The 25,561-nt window shown below is 42.5% G+C and overlaps 1 protein-coding gene across 1 annotated transcript; it reads left to right on the plus strand.

The window, feature by feature from the left end:
• Positions 1–455: 455 nt before the first annotated feature.
• LOC113437947 (transmembrane protein 182-like) lies at positions 456–25,561 on the plus strand. Its single transcript, XM_026703155.2, has 5 exons — positions 456–794; positions 4,040–4,163; positions 11,684–11,782; positions 13,201–13,338; positions 24,366–25,561. Exons 1-5 carry the CDS (start codon positions 642–644, stop codon positions 24,593–24,595), a joined length of 744 nt encoding a protein of 247 aa, XP_026558940.1. The 5' UTR covers positions 456–641; the 3' UTR covers positions 24,596–25,561.

Consider the following 25,561-nt stretch of genomic DNA (forward strand, 5'->3'; position numbering starts at 1 on the left):
TCGTATGGATACATGGGGAACAAAATTAAGACACTCCCGAAAATAAGCCCTAGTGCTTATTTTGGAACCCAAAAGAAAATAAGATTCGGTCTTATTTTGGGGGAAACGCGGTATATTTTTTAAAAAGCATCCAGTTGCCAAACTAAACTAAACACATTTGCAAAGGCGGGAGGAGTCCAACTCAATAGATTGACCCGTCCCAGGAGTCAACTTGCCAACTTCTCTGCATTTGTCGAAAGAGCCTTTACATTCATGCCAATCCTAGATACGCTGGGCAGCAAGTGGCAGTGGTGCCTGCCCGTCCAGTCAACTGTGCTGTAACCTGAAATAAATCATCTAGCTGGATGCATGAATCAGAAAACCCCAAACATGAATTCTCTGGAGTGAAGCTTCTCGGTCCAACGCTCATTCCTAATCCTGCTTGAAATGCCTCAGCTGTTTGGAAACTCAACCCATAGCTGTCTCCTTACTGCCATGTGAAATGCATACACTCGTGAAACGCTGCCAGTCCCATTCTCAAAATAGGTCTCCTTCCAGCTCCTAGCACACTCAGCCCCTTCATGTTTTCTTTCTTTATTTTTTAAAGCCTCGCCCTTCTAGGCTCCTTGGCTCAAGCCCGTCTTTCCCCTTCCTTTTCCACCATGAAGATCAAAATAGCAGCCCTTTTAGCTGCAATTTTGGGAGTCCTCGGCGTCTTCCTTTTTCTAGTAGCCTTCGGGACAGATTACTGGCTGCTGGTGACGGAAAAGTGTGGAGGATTTGAAGTGAAGAACAACAATCGCTCCTCTGAAGAGGTAAAGGAAAAAAAGTACCCCAAACCTTGTAACTCCAGAATATCATTATTGGGAGTTTGGGAGGAGCATGATTTGAAGGATATTGCTGGAAACAAGAGGAAAAGTCAGAAGTTGGGAATTTAATTCTCAGGTGATTAGGGGCCTGGAAGCTAAAATATACAAAGAACGGTTGCTGGAATTGGGTATGTCTGGTTTAATGAAAAGAAGGATTAGAGGTGGGATGATAGCAGTGTTCCAATATCTCAGGGGTTGCCACAAAGAAGAGGGAGTCAAGCTATTCTCCAAAGCACCCGAAGGTAGAACTAGAAGCAATAGATGGAAACTCATCATCAAGCAACCTAGAACTAAGGAGAAATTTCTTGACAGAACAATTAATTTGTGGAATAACTTGCCTCCAGAAATTGTAAATGCTCCAACACCGGAAGGTCTTTTTAAAGAAGAGGTTGGACAAGCAATCTGAAATGTTATAGGGTTTCCTGCCTGAGCAGGAGGTTGGACTAGAAGACCTTCAAAATCCCTTCCAACTCTGTTAATCTGTATTCTGTAAATAGAAAGTACACTCTGTGTACCCTTGAGATGGAATGCGTTCTTAAGCAGTTGGATCCCAGCGTGCGTAATCTGTAAATCTTACATATGAAATATTAAAGATTTAATTGATTGATCCTGTAAGGGTCGGTGGATTAATTCATCCATTGCTTTATTTAAAGGTTAGGAACATTCCTGAAGAAAACAAATACCTAAATAGGTGTCTGTCCTTCCAGACCCTTGCCTCTTCTTTGACTTCTTAATTATTTTCCCATCAAAAGAGGAAGAAGGGGAATATTTAGGTGTACAATATTTCTGCCTGATAGGTTAGGAAGAAGAAACTATTTTATTAGCTTCCCAGGATGATGAATCCAACCTTCCCCCAAAAGAGAAGGAAGCTTGACAGAAAATGTCTGTTTACAATTTTACAAGGCGAGATGCAAATTCAAAAGTGGTGACCATCCTTTAAAGAGGAATAGCAGAACTGGAGACAATGTGATGGGTGCACAGCTCAGAGGGGGGAAGATTTTGGTTTTTTGTTAAAGAATTAAAGCAGGGCAGATGCGGGCTGAGGTACCAATAACCTCAAGTCTGTAGTAGGCCACTCTTCACCTAATCTCGAAACCTGACTGTAAGTGTGCAGTTCAGATCTATTGTAAAATTTGTCTGGAAAGAGGATCAGAGAAGATAGTAAAAAAATAATCCCTGTCTCTCAGATGGTAACTTTAGGAGAATGTGGATCACGGGTTAAGTTCCAGTTAAGAGGATTTATGATTTATGCCTATTCATAAGAATCTATCCAACGATCAGCAATAAATTGACACTGGATAAGAATCAACAGAATCATATTGGCAGTAGATAAGAATCTTTCGAAGATAGCAAATTCCACATTGTGGACAGGGTAGGACCTCTGGTTTGAAAGAGGGGTCAAAGAGGCCATCTATGTCAAAGTTGACCAGCCCTCCCTCAACAGAGGGGGAGGGATACAACATCATCTATCTTCAGTCCTTTCAGCAGATCCAAGAACACGCATCAGAGTAAAGAAGAGTAGAGTAGAGTAGAACAGAACAGAATAGAATAGCCAAGGGTGATTAAACACACAAGGAGTTTGTCTCTAGTGCATAAGCTCTCAGTGTACATACAATAATAGTGATAGATCATTATCATAGTCATTGTACAAATACATTCATCATAAAACATTGGATTCAACACTTAGTGATAGTCATGGATATTAAATTAGCAAACAACATAAATCATACCAGGATACTAAGTAAATTTGCACTTCTTAGGTGACCCTGATGACATAGATAAACCTTCAGGTGGCCTCAATGACTCTTTTAAAGAATGCAAATGACCAGTTGTCTGTGAGGAGTATAAATCCTTCCAGTCCCCACCATCCAGTCAGAGCTGAAGAAGCTTCTTGGATGAGAAGCGAAACTTCTTCAAAGAAAAACAGAAAGTCCAGTCACCTCTTGAAAAAGCACCTATGGGACAACCATGACCTGGATGACTGAGAATCTCCATAGGCATAAGAATCAACAGAATTCAAGATGGACTGGACTTTAATGGTTTGTGGGAATGTAATGACTCTAGACTGATGACTCACTTGACTCCACCCTCAGGCTCTGCCTGCTCTTGAGCACTGCACACCAGAACAACAAGACACAAGATCAGTATTTCCCCATCATCACTCTGCTAAACAAATAATTCCCTCAATACTATCAAACTGTTTACTAAGTCTGCATTACTATTATTATTAATCCTGCCTTCCTTTCACCCATCTTCTCCCACTTATGACTGTATGACTGTAACTTTGTTGTTTGTATCCTAACAATTTTTATTGACTGTTTCCTAGTATGATTTTTTTTACAAATATGATTTTTTTTATAAATATTATTTTATTTTATGCAATACTATTACTGTTGCTAATAATCCTCCCTCCCTTTCACCCATCTCCTCCCACTTATGACTGTATCTTTGTTGCTTGTATCCTAATGGTTTTATTGACTGTTTCCTAGTAGGATTTGATGGCTTATTGTACCCTGTGACTACTATTAAGTGTTGTACCTTATGATTCTTGACTCTTGATGAATGTACCTTTTCTTTTATGTACACTGAGAGCTGGTGCACTAAGACAAATCCCTTGTGTGTCCAATCACACTTGGCCAATAAAGAATTCTATTTCTACTTCTAAAACTTTGAACAATGCTTTCCTTCTCTCTGAATGCAGATTTGACCTAGACATAGGAATGGTTGGATGGGCTCTGATTTGAACAAAGATTTTGATTCAGATTGTTGATCAGAACCCTAAATAGATAAGAAAATCACAGATTCCTCCTTATAAAAGATAACGGCAAGCATATACTTTTCTAAAGTTGGATTTCAATTCCCATTAGCCCATACTTGGAGGACATCAAGCCGCTCTCTTTTCCAACCCGATATTGCTGCATTTTTACATCTACCTGAGAATTCCCTTCATGACTGGAGGCTTTCAAGAAGAGACTGGGCTGCCATTTGTCGGGGATGGTGTAGGGTCTCCTGCTTGGGTGGGGTGTGTGTGTGGACTAGATGACCTACCAGATCCCTTCCAACTCTGTTAATCTGCAATCTAATCTAATCTAATCTATTCCATTCTGAACCTGCAGGCAGCTCATGTGCCAAGTGAAACTCAACGGTTTGCACTGTATTTCTAAATGGTTTTGGTTTGTTTTTGAAAATAGGATGGGAAGCAAGGCTGGGAAGAAGGTGATAAGAGGATCCTGACCTTCCATCATGAAGGTTTCTTTTGGAGATGCTGGTTCTTTGGCGAAGATTACAGAGAGACTATATGGAACTTCTGGTTTAGTGAGTACGAGAGGAAGCCATGTCAGAATTATCGTATACTAGCTTCGATCCCCATGCTTCGCTATGAGACGATGTGGTCCGGCTTAGTTTTGGGGGAGGAAAATAAGGGGTAAAAATTGTGCCTCTGCCTACCGGCATCCATTGCTTTTCATCTGGCTAGCGTCCTTGTCAGTGTGTGAGAGAGTTGAGGGCTGTTTGGAAACTGAAGCAGCATTTGCGGTGTGAGCAAGAAGGAGACATCAAGGAGCCTGGACATGGCTTAGCTCAACTATTCTGTACTAAAGCTGGTTGCTGCTCTAAAACCGAAACTGAAACTGAAACTCCTCTGCTTGTGTTTTGCATTTGGAGGAGATTTCTTTTCAGGTGGGGAGGGGAAGTAGAACTCCTTAGCATCAGAGTGTAATAATAATAATAATAATAGTAATAATAATAATAAATAGGAAATACTAATGCTCTGATGGTCATTTAGAAAAATCTTTTCTTAGTGAGCAGCTAGAAACTAAGAGGAACATACATGCCAAATTTCAAGTTTGTAGGCTTTACAGTTCTGGAGATTTTGTGATGATGCCTGAGTGGCATTTCGCTTGTATATATGTAGATTCTCTCGAATGGGGGTCTTCTGTTTGAGGTTCTCATTCTTCTGTCTGGGTTTGTCCTGCTTTAGGACTTCATCCGTGTGCCTTTTATTAAAGACGCTCAATAGGTCATCTTGGAATTTTCCACCTGCCCAGCACTTCCCCAGTTGGCATCCTGGGAGGGACAAGCAAAGAAATAGCAATGTACACATAGTCCTTGACATACAACAGTTCATTTAGTGACTGTTCAAAGTTACAACAGTGACTTATCACCATTTCCCACGCTTACGACCATGGTAGCATCCCCATGGGATCAAAATTCAGATGCTTGGCAATGGACTCATATTTATGACGGTTACCGTGTCTTGCGATCACCTTTTGCAAGCTTCTGATCAGAAAAGTCAATGGAGGAAGGAAGCCATGTTCCCTTCACAACATTAACAGCTGCAGTGATTCACTTAACAACGGTGGCAGCACAGGTTGCAAAACGGGGCAAAATTCACTTAGCAGCCCGAAATTTGGACTCAACTGTGCATCGTAAGTCGAGGACTACCCATATAAGTACGAAAGGGTGGAATTTGCATTGTAATGTCCCAAGGTACTTGCTATCATTTTGGCATCATTGTGGTTGAGAATTCCTCAACTTACTACTTTTAAGCTTCTTTTAACATCTTAAAAACCTAAGACTTGAGAGAGGAAAAGCCAGGTTAACAACTATGTTACTAACTTAACAACTGCAGTGATTCACTTAGCAACCATTGGCAAGAAAGGTCATACAATGGGGGCAAAGTTCGCTTAAGTGTCTTGCTTAGCAGTGGAAATTTTGGGCTCCGTTGTGGTCATAAGTCAGGAACTACCTGTAGCCCAATCTACTTGAGAGAAGGAGGCAATAGCATTGCAAATGCCCTACATCTGTCGAACCCCAAATGCCAAAAAACTTTTAATTCTACCCCCACTCCCCCCAAAGGAACCAATACTGTTTATTTAGATTAGTTATCAATCTGTGCACGCTTCGTTTGAATGTTCAAGCATGTATTGTTCACTCCTGGAGCAGAATGGCACAATTCTCCAGGACCAGCTTCCACAATTGACTTGCTATGGCAATATAAATTCAACAAACAAACAAATAAATAAATAAACAAATAAATAAATTCACCATGGCCAACTTACCATGGGCCAGTTCCATGTGGGATAATTCAACACTACAATTTAATTATTTAAACTAATTCAATTTTTTTTTTATCATTGACATTTCATTTTGTCCCTACTTTGGCATTCTTTCTTAAAGAATAGAATAGAAGAGAAGAGAAGGGAAGGGAAGGGAAGGGAAGGGAAGGGAAGGGAAGGGAAGGGAAGGGAATAGACTAGAATAGAATAGCAGAGAAGAGAAGAGAATTGAAAAGAAGAGAAGAGAATAGAGAATAGAATGGAATGGACTAGACGAGAGGAGAGGAGAGGAGAGGAGAGGAGAGGAGAAGAGAAGAGAAGAGAAGAGAAGAGAAGAGAAGAGAAGAGAAGAGAATGAAGAATAACACTAGAATAGAATAGGAATAGAATGGAATGGAGAATAGAATAGAATAGAAGAGAATAGAAGAGAAGAGAAGAGAAGAGAAGAGAAGAGAAGAGAAGAGAAGAGAAGAGAATTAGAAATAATAGTAATAGAAGTACAACAGAACAGAATAGAATAAGATAGTGAGCTGTTGGACAGTATTACTTGGTCTGTTGTGTGGATGGTTGTGTATTTTAGGGGGCGGGGAATTTTGGTGGGTGGGGGCGTGTTTGGGGATTGTCATGTATGCGTGTTGGGTCTGGCCTCTGAGTGTTATGTGAATTTCGTTGTATGTATATACTGTGTATATACGTATAATGACAATAAAGTAACAGAATAGAATAGAATAATAACTTTATTGTCCCTTTGAATGTACACTAATTGGCATACATTAAAGTGAAATTTCATTGCATACAGCTCTCAAAGGGTCTCTACCTCCAATATACACTACATAACCATGACAGAATAAATAAATAAATACACAATGATGCATATACCTGCATACATTATATGACATGGAAAACAACACAGTCTAGTTCAAATGTATACATGTACATGGAGAAGAAAAATGAATGTTGCGAGTTTGCCAGATGGATGGCATAGGGAGCAAAATCAGAATCTGGTAGGCCTGCTAGCAATACTTTCAAACCTCCTCCCAGCGGGGAGCAACAGAAACAGACCGTGAAGTGGGTGTGTGGGGTCTCTCTAACAATGATTTGAGCTCTAAACACATAGCGCTTATAAGCAGCATTCTGAATCACAGAAAGCGAGCTTCCTATAAACTTGGTTGTCCTCACTACTCTCTGTATGGGCTTTCTATATCAGGCATTGCTACCTCAGATTATTTTAATGATCCTATTCCACTATTTCTTCAATAGTGTAACTCTTTATTATTTAGTATAACTCTTGTTCCGCGGCAAGTTGTCTCGCAGCGAGTTGGCCATGACGAGTTGCCCTGTAGTGAGTTGTCATAGACCAGGAGTGTCAAACTCAAGGCCTGTGGGCTGGTTAGATCTGGCCTGAGGGGCCATCCTGGAAACAGTGAGGGACCGGCCCACGGTGCCTTGGCCCAGCCCAGGCCAACCGGATGCTGATCTATAACCTGGTGGCATGTTGTAGGAGGCCATGACAGCTGTGAACGGAGCTCAGAAGGGCTGCACATACCCCTCCTGAGCTCTGTTTTCACTGGCAGAGTGCTGTAGGAGGCCATAGCAGCCACAAACAGATCCTCCCAGCCCTGCCCAGGCTGCCACAGGCACCCCCAACATGAGTGACATTGAGCTGTGGCCGTGGCCACCCTGGCCACATCTATTCCAGCCACAACTACCCTGGCCATGCCCACCTCTCCCCCAAGGTCAAACCCAACCCTGATGCGGCCCTCAATGAAATCGAGCTTGACACCCTTGTCCTAGACCCTCCCGATGTAACTAAATGTGCAAAACTGAGCAATAGAGCCTAAGATGATTCCTTGCCTTGAACTTCCAGAGAGAGAGAGAGAGAGAGAGAGAGAGAGAGAGAGAGAGAGAGAGACAGAAACAGAAAGAGAGAGAGAGAGAGAGAGAGAGAGACACAGAGAGAGAGACAGAAAGAGAGAGAGACAGAGAGAGAGAGAGAGAGAGAGAGAGAGAGAGAGAGACAGAGAGAGAGAGAGAGAGAGAGAGAGAGAGAGAGAGAGAGAGAGAGAGAGAGAGAGAGAGAGAGACAGAGACAGAGACAGAGAGACAGAGACAGAGAGAAAGAGACAGAGAGAGAGAGACAGAGAGAGAGAGACAGAGAGAGAGAGACAGAGAGAGAGAGAGAGAAAGAGAGAGAGAGAGAGAGAGAGAGAGATGATAAAGCACAGATGATGCTGGATTGCACATTCATGTAATAACCCTTCTAAGCCTAATTATTAGAATGCATTGTTTAACAGGATATTACCTTAAGTCAAATGATCAAATTAAGCCTCACTTGAGACGCATTCCCATGGCTTGAGATGGACGAGATAACCAGGATATCTTTTATTACTCTTGGTGTCTGTGTTAATGAGACTGATCGCAGCAAATTAATTTGGCTGGACTTTTTTTTTTTTTCTCCCCGTCTCTTTCTTTCTTTCTTTCTTTCTGCCGTTGCCATAATTAATGCAGTAGAAATTTCATTAGTCACTTTGCAGGAACGAATGTCCATTTATTATGAAGGGCTCTCGTTTGGTGGGAAACATTTTAAAGCAAAGTGGATAATCATTAATTAATTTGTTTAACATTCATCCTATTACTCTTCGTCACGATAAGCTTTGGGGCCGTTAATACCAGTGGGAATCCTGCTCCTGGAAGGTTGTCAATAACTCTGAAACAGTAACCCCGGTGGCAGGGAGGATGTAACATAACTTGGCTGACTTGGGGATAACATCAATCTGTACAAAGTTATTGATATTTCAAGTAGTCCCTTAGTGACCGTTCAAAGTTTCGATGGCACTGAAAAAAATTACTTACGACCATTTTTCAGACTGATGGTTGTTGTAGCATCCCCAGAGATGATATTCAGCAGGTTCTGACCAGTTCTGGAGAAAACCGGTAGCGGAAATTGAGTCATTCGGAGAACCGGCAAATCCCACCTCTGACTGGCCCCCTCCCCCATCTATCCTCTGCCTCCCGAGTCCCAGCTGATTGGCTGGATCTTTGTTTGTTGCCCTGCACAAGAGAACGGAGCTGGAAAGCAGGTTAGTGGGGTGGGGAGGGAATGGGATTTTGCAGTATCTATCAGGCAGTTAGCCCAATTAAATCCTGAGTCTCGAGCCAAACTTGCAAAAGTTCAAAAGGATTTATTGGGAGTTAACATGTCCGGCACTGCCTGGATGTAGCCGACTCTGAGACACTTCATTCATTGTCGCCCTTGACCCTGCTTTTCCCCCACCTCTCTGGGTGTATCATAATTCATATTTTCCAATGGGACACATCCATAGCCAAGAGTCATCCGTCATATTCTCCAGTTGGATATTTGCAGAAACTTCAGTCACCTAGTTACTATCTTTGAAAAATTATTTATGGAATCACTTTTGATTTCCAAGCTGCCGCACAGCTCATTCAAAACCTTCCCCCCCCCCCCCGCTTCCTTTCTGTTTGCAACTCTAAAACAACCACAGATATATTTTATGAGTTGACAGTATCCTTCCCCTACCACGCCTACCAAGCCACACCACGCCATGCTCACCAAGCCACGCCACGCCGTGCTCACCAAGCCACGCCCACAGAACTAGTAGTAAAACAATTTGAATCCCACTACCGAGCCTCCCCATGGTCATGTGATCAAAATTTGGATGCTTGGCAACTGACTCGCCTTGACCTGCCTTGTCTGAAGGTGGCAAAAGGGGATCCCATGACCCCAAGACACGGCAACCGTCATAAATGTGAGTCAGTTGCCAAGCGTCCGAATTTTGATCACGTGAACCCCGGGGAATGCTACAACAGATGTAAGTGTGAAAAACGGTCATGTCACTTTTTTTCAGTGCTGTTGTACCTTTAAATGGTCCCTAACATTATAAGTCGAGGATTACAGGAGTTATATGTTTTTTTCTTTCCTTCCTCTTCAATTGATCGCCATTCTGCGGCCTGGGTACATGGGCATATTTATTTTCCTTCTGGAAGTTTTCTGAACATGCTGATCACCCAGTTCTGTTTTTGTTCTGATTTCAAGCTACAGAAGGAGCAGCAATTAGAAAAGAGACAACGTGAGTATTTAATGTGGCAGGTTGTGCTGAGAAGTCAACTTTCTGCCAAATCCTATCTTAAGTTTTCTGTTGAAAAAAAAGGGCTACGTTTTGCAATTTGTACAAAGTGTTTCATTAAGCAGGTTTTGGCTCTATTTTTTATTTTGCTTCTCTGGGGAAAATTAAGGCGTAGGTGACGCTTAATGCTTCACACATGCAAGGAACAACGAAGTCATCAGTTCTGAATTAGGTCTGTAATTGCAAGCTTCCTTAGCAAATGTGCAGAAAGCTAGCATCTGTTCTCTCTTAGCCTGTAACATGGTTATTAACGTGTGGTTGAACGGCACGGATGCGCTATAGAAAGCTACTCTCTGGAAAGAAGAACGACTTGGAAATTCAGCGCTTGCCAAACAGAGCCATCGGTCAGTGTAAGTACGTTCTTAGACCATCATGTCTCATGGCAAGTTGGGTGAATTATGGTTTGTAAACTATGCATTATGGCTAAGGATCAGTGGTGCGATTCAACCGGTGTAACAACCGGTTCGGTGAGTGCACGCTAGATGAAGTTTATGGGCAAGAGTTTTCTGAGCTATAATGTTTACCCAGGTTCACACCTACATCTTCAAGCTATCCTTTCACTGCAAAAAGTCATTAATCAGGGGGTTGGACTAGAAGACCTCCAAGGTCCCTTCCAACTCTGTTATTCTATTCTATTCTATTCTATTCTATTCTATTCTATTCTATTCTATTCTATTCTTATGGATAATTTTGTATCAAAGGAAAAGGTTCAGCCCTGCGTAAGAAAAGATTTAAGAGGGTTGATCTAAGTTGATCCTCAGAAGACGCTATCCTGGTAACATGAAGGCAGTTACTTGTTCTCACACGTGCCTTAATTGTGAGGTACTTGAAAGGAGGTTTGTGAGTGTGGCAATCACCAATCAGACCAGCCAACCATCTTATAGGCTGTACCTGTCTTGGCTTCCCATCTGTGGAGCCCCAAGAAAAGCTGTCACTCCAACATACATGGGTGGTGCTTCAATAGGACCTTTACAGACGAGGAAGCCAGGAAGAGCAAGGCAGCTACAGAGTATTAGACAGGTAATATTATAAATTTATATTGTATTTTATTATAAATACCTCACATAAAGAGGTAGTATCCCTTGTTGCCATCAAAAGGTTTTGCATTTTTGTTTGAGGCCAGACAAAACAGTGGAAAAGACAATGTCAGGAAGCTGGAAGAGAATTGGGTCTAACATGAAAACAGTTGGGTTGACTTACAGAACCAAGCCTGGTATTAACAGACAGGTAGTCCTTGACTTATGACCGCAATTGAGCCCAATATTTCTGTTGTTAAGTGAGCTTTGTCCCATTTTGTGACCTTTCTTGCCACCGTGATTAAGTCAATCACTGCAGTTGTTAAGTTAGTAGCCCGGTTGTTAAGTGAATCTGGATTCCCCTTGGACTTCGCTTGTCCGAAGGTCGCCAAAGGGGATCATGTGATCTTGGGACATTGCCACAGTCATAAATATGAGTCAGTTGCTAAGCACCTGAATTTTGACCATGGGGATGTTTTCCCCTCCCCAGGGCTTCCAATGGTCACTAAACAAATGGTCGTAAGTGGAGAAGCACCTGTGTGTGTAGAATTGAAATGTAGCTGTTCTCAGTGCTGTACAAAAACAGACTCAAGAGAGATTTCTCATTTCTTCTCCAGCCAGCCAAGCCCATCCTAAGCACTGTATGAACGCCTACCTGTTTCCGATGCCTATTGTGTATGGGCCTCATCCTCACCCCTCCTATGACACAACTGCAGGTACGTTCTGAGGAAAACTTGAATCCATAATATATTCTTCAAAACCTTGTTGTTGTTGTTGTTAGTTGCGAAGTCGTGTTGTGACCCCCATGGACAACATTCCTCCAGACCTTCCTGTCCTTTATCATCTCCTGGAGTCCATTTAAGCTCACATCTATGTGCTTCAGTGACTCCATCCAGCCACCTCCTTCTCTATCGTTCCCTTCTTCTATTTCCCTCGGTCGTTCCCAGCATTAGGTTCTTCTCTAGTGAGTCCTTCCTTCTCATGAGGTGGCCAAAGACTTTGAGTTTCATCTTCAGGATCTGGCCTTCTAAAGAGCAGTCAGGGTGGGTCTCCTCTTGGACTGACCGCTTTGATTGCCTTGCGAGGCCTCATTAATGGTGCTAAGATGTACGGTAAGATGTATGGCTATAGGCAAACTCTCTGTTGTGGCCCGTCAGCTGCCAGCAGAGTCAGACAAGGAGGAGGTTGAGCGGGGGACCTGGACCAACTTGGGAGCCTTTGGGAGGCTCTGATAAGGAAATAGCATCAGAGACAGAGACAGAGCTGGCGCCTTCCGTCCTCCCCTGGGTGGAGAAGCAGCTGTCTTCGGGGCCTGAGCTGAGTGAGGGGGAGGAACAGATGGGGCCCATCCCAGATGTGCATATGCGAAGAGAGGAAAGGAGAGCAATGGAAAGCAATAAGCCGGCTCTCAGGGAAAAGAAGATGTAGATGCGAAGTAGCCCCTCCCTGGCTGGGAAATAAATAGTAGGGGTTTGGGAATGGCCAGTTGTCACAGACAATCATTTGTTTTCTAATATACAGCAAACAATTTAGATTCCTTGGCCAGAATCAGGTTTGTTGGGACTAATTGCATTTGATCATTTGTTTATCAGCGCGAATAAAAGACTGTTACTGCCATATAATAAAAAAGGGGGTTGTTTTACTTGTGAGTAAATGGCTTATCATTACTTGCGAAGGCTGGCTCAGGAGGCCCTCATTATCCCTACTTGGGGGAGAGGGTCAAGATGATGGCACAAGGGAAAGGCTCTCATAAAGTATAAGGTCTTCTGCTCAAACAGCGGGTTGGACTAGAGGACCTCTACGGTCTCTTCCAACACTCTAATTCTACGATGTGCCCAGCCTTTAGAGCATTTTTCGCCCACATTATACATTCTGAATTATCTGGCATAACTATGAGCGCTATAAGGTATAAATGTGTGAAGCTCTCTACACGTTGAAGCTTCATATCTGACGTAAGGCAATCCCAAATTATGTATGAGAAAACTAGGATGCGTGTCAGCTTGTCCCTTTTCCTTTTCAAACCTGTGTGGATAAAGTTAGATCTCCTTCCACTGACGTTGTTTTATCGTGTACTCTGATCGTGTAGCTGGAATCAATTTGTGGTGTGTGTGTGTCTCTCTCTCTCTGTGCACAGTATACAGGGGGTTCTGGACAGCGCTGATTGTCCTGGCCATCACTGCCAGCCTTGTAGGTGTGTTTTTGTTGGTGTGCGGTGTGCCCTTTGTCAATGCGAGGTTCTATAAAGTTGGAGGTGGATTCCTTATGGCAGCTGGTAAGTGACCAGTCCAGTGTTCTGGAATGCTTCAGTGCATTTAGTGATCTGGAATGCTAAAATCCTGAGAACGCATGCGTAACAGAATGCAAATACACCTGAGAAAGAAGCTTGAAACAGAATGCGCACTTAATAACCAAGGCAGTTGCATGTTTTTATGTAATCTTACTAATTTTATTAACCACTCTTCAGAAGTGCTGGAATTAAAAGCTCTAGAATTCTAGGCTAGTTCTTGTGCATTTGGGCAGCTGCGTTTCAAGGAAGCAGTTTGGATCCTTCCATAGATGGAGAGTGGCTTTGAATCTTAACTTAGTTGCCTATTAATGCTTGCTTGCTGCTAAAAGGGAATGCAGTATCTTTTAAGCTTATTATCCGACTTGTTATGGACACGGTGGCTCAGTGGCTAAAACACTGAGCTTGTCGATCAGAAAGGTCGGCAGTTCGAATCCCTAGCGCCGCATGATGGAGTGAGCTCCCGTTACTTGTCCCAGCTTCTGCCAACCTAGCAGTTCGAAAGCATGTAAAAAATGCAAGTAGAAAAATAGGGACCACTTTGGTGGGAAGGTAACAGCATTCTGTGCGCCTTTGGCATTTAGTCATGCCAGCCACATGACCATGGAGACATCACTGGTTCTTTGGCTTTGTAAGGGAGATGAGCACCACCCCCTACAGCCAGAAACGACTAGCACGTATGTGAGAGGGGAAGCTTTACTTTTACCTTTTAACTGACTTGTTATTCTTGCTGACAAGGATAAAGCAGAAGGGCTTAGATTGTTTCTCTTCTCAAAATTTGGAAGAAGCAGAGCTGGAGACATTCCAGCCTGCAGAGACCTGGACAGCACTGTTTGACTTGAGAAAAGTGTCCGTCCTTTTGGAGGGCAGCAAGTTGATATTTGTGTTAGAACATTCCTGGAGAACAGTGGAACACAACGTTGTGCCTATGGCGTTAGATGGAATTCTCCTTTCGTTTGGTCTTGCTAGGGTTCCTGACAAAAGAATTGGAATCGGAATAATATGAGTCATCATTTGGATGATTCAGTTTGACCTTCCAAGTAGAATCAATTAAACCCAGAGGTGTTCAACCTCTGGCTGGGGAATTCTGGGAGTTAAAGTTCTCAAGTCACAAAGTTGCTAAGGTTGGACATTGGACTTAAATTTAAAGTTATTGTTATGGTTCTGCATTGGCTTCATATACTGTATATACCTGCCAAATACATAAATATTATTTTCTTAGCTTAGCTTAGCTTAGGATGAAACTTTGCACCTAGGACCCAATCATTTTTAAGAGCATTCATTTGAAAGCCAATACATTACAAGTAGTCCTCAACTTACAACAGTTCATTTAGTGATCATTCAAAGTGACGGCCCTGAAAAAAAGTGACTTACGACCTTTTTTACAGTTACCACCTTTGCAGAATTCAGATGCTTGGTAACTGGTTCACACTAATGTGATCATTGCTAGGTCCCAAGGTCACATGATCCCCTTTTGTCCATGGGGGAGCCAGATTCACTTAACAACCAGGATGTTAACTTATCAGTTGCAGCGATTCATTTAACAGTGGCGGCAAGAAAGGTCGCAAGATGAGGCAAAACTCATGTAGCAAATATTTCACTTAACAGAAATTTAGGGTTATAGGATTTGACCTTGAGGGCTGAGGTGGGCATGGCCAGAGGGGTCTGTGGCCTTTTTGAGGTCACTCATGTTGGGGGCATCTGTAGTGGCCCGAGCCCTCTGCCACTGAAAATGGATTCCCAAGCTCCATTTTTGGCTGTGATGGCCTCCTGCAACCCTCTACCAGTGAAAACAGATTCCCGAGCACCGTTTTCAGCTGCCACGGCCTCCTGCAACCCTCTACCAGTGAATACGGAGCTTGGGAGGGCCGGCCCTCCCGAGCTCTGTTTTCACTGGCAGAGGCACCGGGGCCAGTCCTTCACTGTTTCCAAGATGGCCCCGTGGGCCAGATCTAACCACCCTGTGGGTGGGATCTGGCTCACAGGCCTTGAGTTTGACACCCCTGCTCTTAATGATATCAAATACTTTCATCTGTTCTCCAATCCATCTTTCTATTTTGTCTTCTAATGCCAAACGTGTATCTTTCCATGGGTCTTTGCGCCACATACCACAAAGCAAACAAATAAATCAGAGCGACAAGGGGACTAAATAGCTCCCCATTTTAGTCCTCTTGGCAGTTACCACAGTTTTGCTAATTATTTTGTCCGTCTGTCTATCTGTCTTTATATTCTTATTCGGTACAGTAGTTGCAACGGGAGAGCCTTATTTGTCATCTGCTATGGATGGCATATCGGCTGTAATTAACTTTTGTATCCCAGTAATTGTTCCTCGGAGAAAGGTGAACGTGCTTATAATTCATCAAGGGAGAAATTTGTCTGGAGAGAAAGTTCTGAGGGAAGAAATCAGGAGGCTGTCCTTTGAAGTCCCAAAGCAAAGCTTTCCGCACTGAAAAAAATATTCTGGTATGTTCTTCCCATAATTTGGTGGCCTCATTATCAGACTGTTTTACAGGGATAGAAGGTTAAGCCTTTGGGGTAGAAACCAGATGTACAAGTCAAAGTTCGTGCCAATGTTTAAAGTAATAAAAGCTGCTAATCTGTAAGCACTCTGGAGCTTCCACTTTGCTAGCGGTCTTCCCAATCTCAGTTATGGTCCTTTTTTTCTTTGTTGCCCAGAAGACTTTTATCCTGGGATACTTTTTAATCCCCTTGGACAGGTTTTCCCAAGATGCTTTGTTTTGGTTGGTAGTTTGTGGATCCGTGTGTTGAGGGAAGAAGGGGCGTGATGGCTCAGTGGTTAAAAGGTTTAGTTTGTCATCTGGAAACTAACATCCCGAGTTTGAGACCCCAGCACCATGTGACAGAATGAGCTCCCATTCCTCGCCCCAGCTCCTGCCCAGTTCAACAGCACGCAAATGCGAGTAGATGAATAGGTACCACTTTGGTGGGAAGTAACAACATTCTGTGCACCTTGGCACAGAGTCATGCTGGTCACATGGCCGTAGAAAAGGTCTTAGGAAAAGCTGGTTCTTCAGCTAAGAAGTAGAGATGAGCACCGTCCTTAGAGGTAGACATGACTGAACAGGGGAAAACTTTACATTGAGGAAAAGGTTGCATTGCCTTGGCAAGTTATATTAATTCAGTGGTCCCATTGGACAGCACTCCAGAGGGTTAACATCATTGCCCAGAAGATAATTGGTTGCCCTCTCCCCTCTTTGGAAGAGCTTTATAACTCCCACTGCCCTAAGAAAGTTCAAAACATTCTCAAAGATCCATCTCATCCTGGGCACCCTTTTTTTTGAACTATTACCATCTGGCAGACAGTACAGGATAATAAAAACAAGGACAAATAGGCTGAAAAACAGCTTCTATCCAGGATACTAGCTCTGTTGAATTCTGGTGTATAGTGCAGTGTTAATGCAGTGTTGGGGGTTTTCAATTCAATGTGTGGAGTGTGAAGGATGTGTGTTTGTGTTTATTTTCATGGTCATGATGTGCACCAAAGATGGTGTTTGATTTCATTGTACAATGTGCAATGACAATAAACTAAACTAAGATGTCATACATGAAGTGAATGCAACAGCTGGTCCTTGCTAAACAGAGTGTAGAGTTTGAGAATGTGTCTTCTGCATGTCTTCTAATTTACTTATTGCTTGTTTTTCTGAGTTAGAGAATTAGAAATGTGATGCCCATGATTTTAGTTTAAAAAGCTCCAGAAATGTTGGAAAGGAGTAAAAAAAAAACCTATTGACTTCTTTTTAAAGGAAATATGAATATGGGGTTATCTCAGTCATTTTTCTTAAATCACTCTCTACTCAGGAGAAAGAAATTCATTGGGGTTATAGAGACTATGCTGGATGTCCAGAAGGGATGGCGAAAAGCACACTTGTCAACTTGCTTTTGGCTGAAAGAGTGGTCTGTGGAAGGAAAACAGCTTCCCCATCCAATGGCCGTTTTATGAAGATGCCTGTTCAAAATTCCAGATTTATCCTATATTCTCTTCCCCTAAATTAAGATGACTCGGGGCTCTAACATGGGGAACATCACCTTGGAGGTGCTAGTTGAATTAAGGGGCAACCCCACCTCCCTCCTCATCCTGTTCCCCCCCTCCCCATCTTTTAACGATATTTATCTTGATTGGGACTTTTATTTTTATCATTTTAAATATATGTATTTATTAGAATTTTAATGTTTTCAGGCTGGAAACCACCCAGAGTTGTTCATTTCAAGATGGGCGGCACATAAATTCAACGAATGAATAAATAAATAAATGATGAATAAACAAAGAAATAAATAAATAATCTAGAACTATTCTGCGGGGTTAGTTTACAAGAAATCCAAAATACGCAATAGTTAAAACTTAAGGGTAATTTTTGTGTTATCCGTCAGAGATGCAGAGTAGGTGAGCAATATTTCAGATTATTTCCTCCCCCCCCCACTTTTAATTTTATTTTAATCAAGAAGGCCCCACAAATTGATCTGAAGCAAGAGTGGGCATGATATGATATATAAGTCATTGCTAATAGCCAGATTGTGGCCAAATTGGAGGGATACTTTTCCAAGAAGGTCTCCAAGGTGCTTTTTTTCTTCAAAAGGCAACTGGGCTGTGTGTGTTTTTTTTCTTTGAGAAAGAAGAATAAAACATTTTGCTTCTCATACAAGAAGCTTCATCAGTTCTGATAGCAGGGGGATGGATGGATAGGTACCAGTTGCGACCGGATGGTGGTGGTGAGATGGGAGGATTGTGTTTCTTTGCAGTCATCTGGTTGTTAATACTCTCCCTGAGAGGGACGTGGTGGCTCAGTGGCTAAGACGCTGAGCTTGTCGATCAAAGAGTTCGAATCCCTAGTGCCGTGTAACAGAGTGAGCTCCCGTTACTTGTCCCAGCTCCTGCCAACCTGGCAGTTCGAAAACACGTAAAAAATGCAAGTAGAAAAATAGGGGCCACTTTGGTGGAAAGCTAACAGCATTCCGTGCGCCTTCGGCATTTAGTCATGCCGACCACATGACCATGGAGACGTCTTCGGACAGCGTAACGTCTTCGGCTTTGTAATGGAGATGAGCACCACCCTCTAGAGCCGGAAATGACTAGTATGTATGTGCAAGGGGAACCTTTACTTTTACCTTAGTCTCCCTGAGAGCTCTTAAGGCCACTTGGGGGTTTAATCTGTGCCCTCAGGGTCACCTGAACCAGGGTGCAGTTGGTTGTGGAATTTTCTTGGAACTACTACAAGAGTTGTGTTGTAGATTGGAGATAGGTGGTGTCTTATTCGTCCCCCTCTATTGGGGAAGGGGTGTTCAATTCCAACATAGATAGATTCTCTTCCTCCCTCTTCCAAACTTACAGTCTTTGTCTAAAATGTGGAGGGGGAAGGGAAAAAAAAGAGCTTTAAAACTTGTGGAACTTCATGTTCCAAGTGGCTTAAATTGGATCAGTCAGCAAACAGAAAGCTCTTCCTTCCCTATTAAAATCGTGGCTTTCAGATGTCATCACGTTGGGCTCTTTCCTTTTAAGCGATTTTTGACTGCATTAGATTCTTCCTTTGTAAGGATGGACCACAATTATTTGTGCTATTTTAAGCACTTCCATCTGGCAGTTGTCCAGCTACCTTAACCAATCTTTCCCCCAGATTATTTTTGGAGAACTCTTTCAGGGAAAAAGGAAGAAGAAAAGTAAAGGAGGGAAAAAAAAATGACCATCTCGCTTGGAGTAGTCACGGAAGGTTATTCAGCTGAAAGAAGCTGTTATTGATTGCTTCTGGTTCATTTCCTTCACCAAGTTCCTTGTTGCCTTTGTTGCCAACTTGCCTTGCAAAAGAGTGTAACTCAGCGACCCAGCAGTGGCTCTTCTGCCAAATGTTCTTAACTATGTTTGACATATGAAGCTTAACTTGCAAGGACCTCCTTTTGGCTTGTGTATCCAGGAGGGGAAAAAAATAGCACTCATTAAAAGCTAATTTTTACATGTCAAGGAGAGGCAAGGAAGCCAGGGCAAATGAACTACCTAAGGGGGCTTTCAAGAATTCAACTATATTCCATGGGATTTTTTTTTCCAGCTTTTTTCCTCCAAACTCTCTCATTCTTTTTCTCTCACACACCCATGTGCACACTCATAGGTAACGAGAGACAATGTTTGTTGGTGTCGGAAGTATCACAATCAGTGGTGGGATTCAATTCTTTTTACTCTTGGTTCTGTGGGCATGGCTTGGTGGGCGTGGTGTGGCCTGGTGGACATGGCTTGGTGGGTGTGGCAGGGGAAGATGTCATGCCCTTGGTAGAGTCGGACTCTGAGGGAGAGAGGGAACAGCCGACATGGAGTGGAGGTGTGGCTCCGGAGGTTGTGGAGGAGGCTGGGGAAGGGCAGAGGCCGGCTGGGCAGTCAGAGGAAGAACCAGGCCCATCCACTCTTCATCCTAGGACACGCAGGGAGAAATGGAGAAGGAAACAACTTGGCTTACGAGAGAGGAAGCGGCCATGATTCTCCTCATTGGTTGCAGCTGGGGAGAATAGTATATAAGAGAAACGATTACAACACAGCGTTGCCAGAAGCAAAGCGTGTTTTATTTTGGGCTGAAGTTATCTTGGTTGGCATCCTTCCAACAGACTGTGCCTTGTTATTTCCTTGAAGTTGGTAATTACTTATCCTGGTCCGTTGTGGAAATTTTGTCATTGTAGTTTATTTGTCTTTTTATTTCACCTCTATCTGCTCATTAAGTTCTGACTGTATTGCTTTCTTTTGAAGACTATTTTTGAGTATGTTTTATCTCCAACTGAGAATTATTGAATAGTGGGGCCAAGTTGAAGGCATTAAAGGACATTTATTTACATTTTGGATTTTGTTACATCTGTGTTACACTTCGGGTCATCACAGAAGGTTACTGTAAAATCCCCATTCCCTCCCTACCCCACTAACCTGCTTTCCAGCTCCGTTCTCCTGTGCAGGACAACCAAAGAAGACCCAGCCAATCAACTGGGACTCAGGAAGCAGAGAAGAGATGGGGTTGGTGGGGCCAGTCAGAGGTGGTATTTGCTGGTTCTCTGAACTACACAAAATTTCCACTACTTGTTCTCCAGAACTGGTCAGAACCTGCTGAATACCCCTGAGAGGTACAACAGGGGGGAGGTACAACAAGGGAGAGGAAGTTCAGAGGAAGACCCAGGACCACCCCCTCTTCATCCTAGGGCACTCACGGAGGAGCGGAGAAGAGAGCAACTTGGGTTGCATGGCTTGCAGGGTAGGAAAGGGCCCTGATTCCCTTCATTAGCCACAGCTGGGAAGAAAATTTAAAAGAAATGCAGGCTGCATACAGCAGGCTGCTGGGAGCAAACGTGAGTTTATCTTGTGTTGACTTTGGTTATCTATGTTCCTGGCGTCTTCCCAACTGTGTTGAGTTATTGACATGCCTTCACATCTGGAATTCCTTCTCTTGCCCTGCCAGACTAATTACCTCAGTTTGCCTTGATTGGACTTATAGTTACAGTTTTTGTTGACCATGTTTTGGACGTAATTCTCTGCAGTCAAAAGCTGTTCCTGGGAGAGTTATTCTCCTGCCAGAAGGTAACCAGGACATGGGGGGCAAAGTTGGAGCTATTAAATGGACTCTTATTGATTATCTGACTGTGTTGCCTTTGTGCCACACCCCAGATCATCACACAAGGATTCCTTTTGTGCCATATTTAAGACCCATTATGAAAGTCAGGATTTATAAATCCATCCTCTCAATTGGCAAATTATTGAAGACGGACTTTCTGGAAATCTGTGATGGATTCTTGTACCTTCCAAAAAAATGCCTCGAACAACAGTTAGCAATCCGAATGGAAAATAGCTTGTGTTCATGATAAGGTAGCCTTCTCAGTAGGCTGAATGGTAATGACTAACTCGGTCTTCAATTATTCTTCCCAGCTCATGAATAGAGTTCCATGAGGTTGTTTAAATGGAATCAGCAGAAAAATACAGCCTCCCATTTTAATTCAAAGCTGTTCTGTGCAAGTTAAAAGTTCCATACTGTGACAGCTGTAAACTCTCCGTATTTCACGTGCTTTTGCACTCTCGAAATTTGCTAAGCAAGATCTCAACATCTCATTATTTTTTATTGGAGTTTTGAAGTTTCTGCTAGGCATGGAGGTGAGAAGAAAGGAGACTCAGGTTCGTTTCCCTATAATTAGCAAATTATAGATAAATTCCATGAGTTCTAAAGCAAGCCAAGAGTTCACCCATTTCCCTCTGCAATTAGCCAATGGGGTTTCATGAGGCTGTGAACCCAAAGAAGGAAGGCGAGGAGGGTTGAGTTGTGTGATTTAACACAAAATGAAGGAGCTGCTTCCCGGGAAGTTAGAGAGCCTTCTGGTTAGCCCCTTGACAATTGTGATGAGAATAGAAAGGAGAAAACTTTCCATATCATGGTTCAATTCTCTCACCATTCAGTTCTCCCCAGAAGAGACGATTAAACTGAATCAACAACTGAGATACAAATAATAGAGTTGAACCTCATGCATTTCATACACACAGGCAGAACAGGGATAGAAAGGGGAGCGGGGGAAGGAGGAACAAGTATTGGATCCGTTTGGCTGATGTCGCAAAGCAAAGTTGAATCCGTGCTGTGGGTCTCGGCAGGCTGCAGGTCAAATCTGGGGGAACATTTGGGTAATTTATGGTGGGTGCCTCTGAAAGAACAGGGAGGGTGAAGGAAGGTATATCTCACCCTTCCCCTGGTTCCCTACATATCTGCCCCAATGTATCTGCCTTCTGTTTTTATAAGTTTATTTTTATCCCATCTTTATTAGTTGTATAAATAACTCTTCCAGTCTCAAAATGTTCTCACTTACTCTGCCCTGAAATACCAACCCGTAGAATTAGGTGAATTTAAGTTAGGTGGCAGATTATGTATTTATTTATTTATTAAAGTAGATAGGATTCTGGGTGTCTCGCAAATACATGGGCTAAATCCACAATCAGCAGCTTCTACCAAGCAAGACAACTTGCTGAATTAAAAGCTGGCATGGAGAAGAATTGTTACAGACTCTTAGCTCCTGCTCTTCAAATTTTTGATGGAGGAGTACGGTAATGTCTTGCCCTGACTCTAAAAGGTTAGGATAACATGGACACAAACTTAGCTTGGGATCAAGCTGTTCCATAGATTGGGGCCACCATAAAGATGAGTTTCTTTTAAACTCTTCCCTTGCTTTGAATGTAGATAGAAATATAAAAAAACATAAAAACAGGATTTTATGCAGGTTTTGGGATCAGGGGATTTTGGCAATGAAAAAGAACCAAGATTTAAGATATTGTAAGCACATTTCTTAGAAGGATCCCAATTGCTTCACAACAGTAAGAAGAGATGTGGTTCAAATGAAAAAAAAAATGAGGATAAGCAAAGGTGTAGAAATAAGAATTTATTTTGTACGGCTCATACTTATAAACTCATTTTATAATCTCTGTGGAATTTTCTTCATTTGATCATTCTTCTACTCAGCTGAAATTCTGAAGGAAGCTTTTATTTTTAAGTGCAGAAGATTAGCTGACAATTACCTCAGTTCATGAAAAATCTTTTTATTTGTTCTAATTTTGCTTAATGAGAGGCCATTTTGTGCATCTATAGCTTTGCAGCAAATATAAAGTTGTGTGGATAAGCCATCCTGATTTGATTTATTTACCCTTCTACTATAGGTTCAAGAGGGTGCGTACACTTTCCTTCATTTTACCTTTTAACCAATGACTCACTCAGGCAGTTTATGCTAAAAGATAATGGCTTAGAACATTCAGCAGTGACTAGCACTGATGATGTTACCTAGTTTGGTAATGAAATGTCTGCAAGAAAACAAGCTCAGAGAGCATCAAAGAACACACATATTCAGCAATGAATTCCTTGGTTGAATAGAGACTTAAATGTAGAAATTAACACCATATCCATTTCAGGAAGTGAAGGAAAATTTTGGGAGAAGAAAGCACAGAGCAGATGAAACCATTCTGGGCCTCAGTGATTTCTTTTCCTTCTCAGATTCTATGATTCCATCTAAAAGAAAGAGTTATGTCAAAAAATAACCCTTGATTTGAAATGAGTTCAAAAGCTTTATAGGTGCACTTGTTCAGTAGCACTGAGCAAGAGACTTAGAATCATTATTTGGAATTGTGGCTGTCACAGTATGCCATGGTCATGTGATGGTTGTCACCTTCACAACTGGCTTCCAACAGGTCAAGTCATTGGGGAAGCAAACAGCAACCCTCTGATCATGGGACATTTTAAATGTATAGGATTCATCTAACAAGGCCAACTGGGATTGCTACAGAGGTGGTCCAGCAGGTTCTGACCAGTTCTGGAGAACCGGTAGCAGAAATTTTGAGTAGTTCAGAGAACTGGCCAATCCCACCTCTGACTGGCCCCATCCCTATCTATTCTCTGCCTCCCGAGTCCCAGCTGATCGGCTGGGTCTTCTTTGGTTGCCCTGCACAGGAGAAACGGAGCTGGAAAGCAGGTTAGTGGGGTGGGGAGGGAATGGGGATTTTGCAGTAACCTTCCCCTGGAGTGGGGAGGGACTGGAGATTTTACAGAATCCTCCCCCTGCCACACCCACCTTCCCCTGCCATGCCCACCAAGCCATGCCCACAGAACCGGTAGTAAAAAAATTTGAATCCCACCATTGGATTGCTAGAACAACAATTGTAAGTCAACACAGCTAAGTGGCTGCTTAATCTTGCACTTTATGCAGTGGAGTTGCCACTCCCAACTCCTGTCATCAATTGAGGACTACCTGCAATTTTTTTCATCCAGGGAATTGAACATTTTTCTCTTGCTAGGATGTTTTACACCAGAGGTCTCCAAACTTGGCAACTTTAAGACTTGTGGACTTCAACTCCCGGAATTCCTCAGCCATCTAATTGTGGGAATTGAAGTCTGTAAGTCTTCAAGTTGCCAAGTTTGAGGACCCTTGTATTTACGCTGTCACTATCAAATAGAATTTTTCTTCCTTCTCATTTTTCTTCTCTTTCTTTCTCTCTTTCTCATTCTGTCAAACAGGATGTTTATTTACCCTGCTCATTTTTATGTTTGTGGTGTGGAAAGAATTTGCTGCCGATCTCCGTAAATACATACTACTGGAAAGAAGCGAAAGGTGCCCAGATGACACCCCTCTAACTATTTATTATGGCTGGTCTTTCATGTTTGCGACTGCTGGGATCCCATTAGTGCTCCTCTCGGGCCTTCTCTTCTATCTGGTTGGACACAGCATCCTGAAGGAGCTTGAGTAAAGAAAAGGAGGTTGCACCTGAATGACCATCTTTTCCAGGAAGCAGAACTGTCTTCTTCCTTATTTATTTCTAGAATGAGTGATAGTGTGCCAGGGGTATTAAGTAGTGCTGTGGAATCTCCCAAGTGGCAAAGAGTAGATTAGACACACGGAGATTCTAATATTTACCTTGTTTCATTGGGGTTTGCTTTTTTTTAAATGGTCAATTTCCATGACTCTATGTTTCTGAGAGGAGCCATGTAAGCAAGCAATTTTCTAAGCTGCTTCCTATGTCAAATTATTCTCCAAAGCACCAGAGGGCAGGAGAAGAAATAATGGTTGGAAACTAAACAAAGAGAGAAGCAACCTGGAATGAAGAAGAAATTTCCTGACAGTGAGGACAATTAATCAGTGGAACGGCTTGACTCCAGAAGTTGTGGACACTCGATCACTGGAGGATTTTAAGAAGAAACGGGACAGTCACTTGTCTGGAATGGTATAGGACCCGCAGTTTGAACAGAGGGCTGGACTAGAAGGTCCCTTCCAGATTCTATTCTATTCTATTCTATTCTATTCTATTCTATTCTATTCTATTCTATTCTATTCTATTCTATTCTATTCTATTCTACTCTACTCTACTCTACTCTACTCTACTCTACTCTACTCTATTCTATTCTATTCTATTCTATTCTCTCCTCTGTATTCTATTCTATTCTATTCTATTCTATCCTATCCTATCCTATCCTATCCTATCCTATCCTATCCTATCCTATCCTATCCTATCCTATCCTATCTTAATTCTATTCTAATTCTATTCTATTCTGTGGATTTGGGATTTCCAACTAGGAACTATCAAAGCTCATCGAACTGATGGGTTCCTGGACTTCTTGACTGGAGACTGGAAGCTTGGGTTATTGGTGCTCCATCACTTTGCCTTCAAAAAAAATTTCTGTCCTTTAGGTATAAGCAAATAAAGGATTGAACCCTG

The sequence above is a fragment of the Pseudonaja textilis genome, chromosome 12 (genome assembly GCF_049901715.1).
Source record: "Pseudonaja textilis isolate UNSWEBS1 chromosome 12, rPseTex1.2, whole genome shotgun sequence".
NCBI classification, from domain to species: Eukaryota; Metazoa; Chordata; class Lepidosauria; order Squamata; family Elapidae; genus Pseudonaja; species Pseudonaja textilis.

Bases quoted from the DNA above. Each gene is read 5' to 3' on its own strand.
- LOC113437947 (XM_026703155.2), top strand. From the start codon at position 642: ATGAAGATCAAAATAGCAGCCCTTTTAGCTGCAATTTTGGGAGTCCTC. The intron at 4,164-11,683 runs GTGAGTACGAGA...TTTCTTCTCCAG, and splicing joins TATATGGAACTTCTGGTTTA to CCAGCCAAGCCCATCCTAAG. The intron at 11,783-13,200 runs GTACGTTCTGAG...CTCTGTGCACAG, and splicing joins CTCCTATGACACAACTGCAG to TATACAGGGGGTTCTGGACA.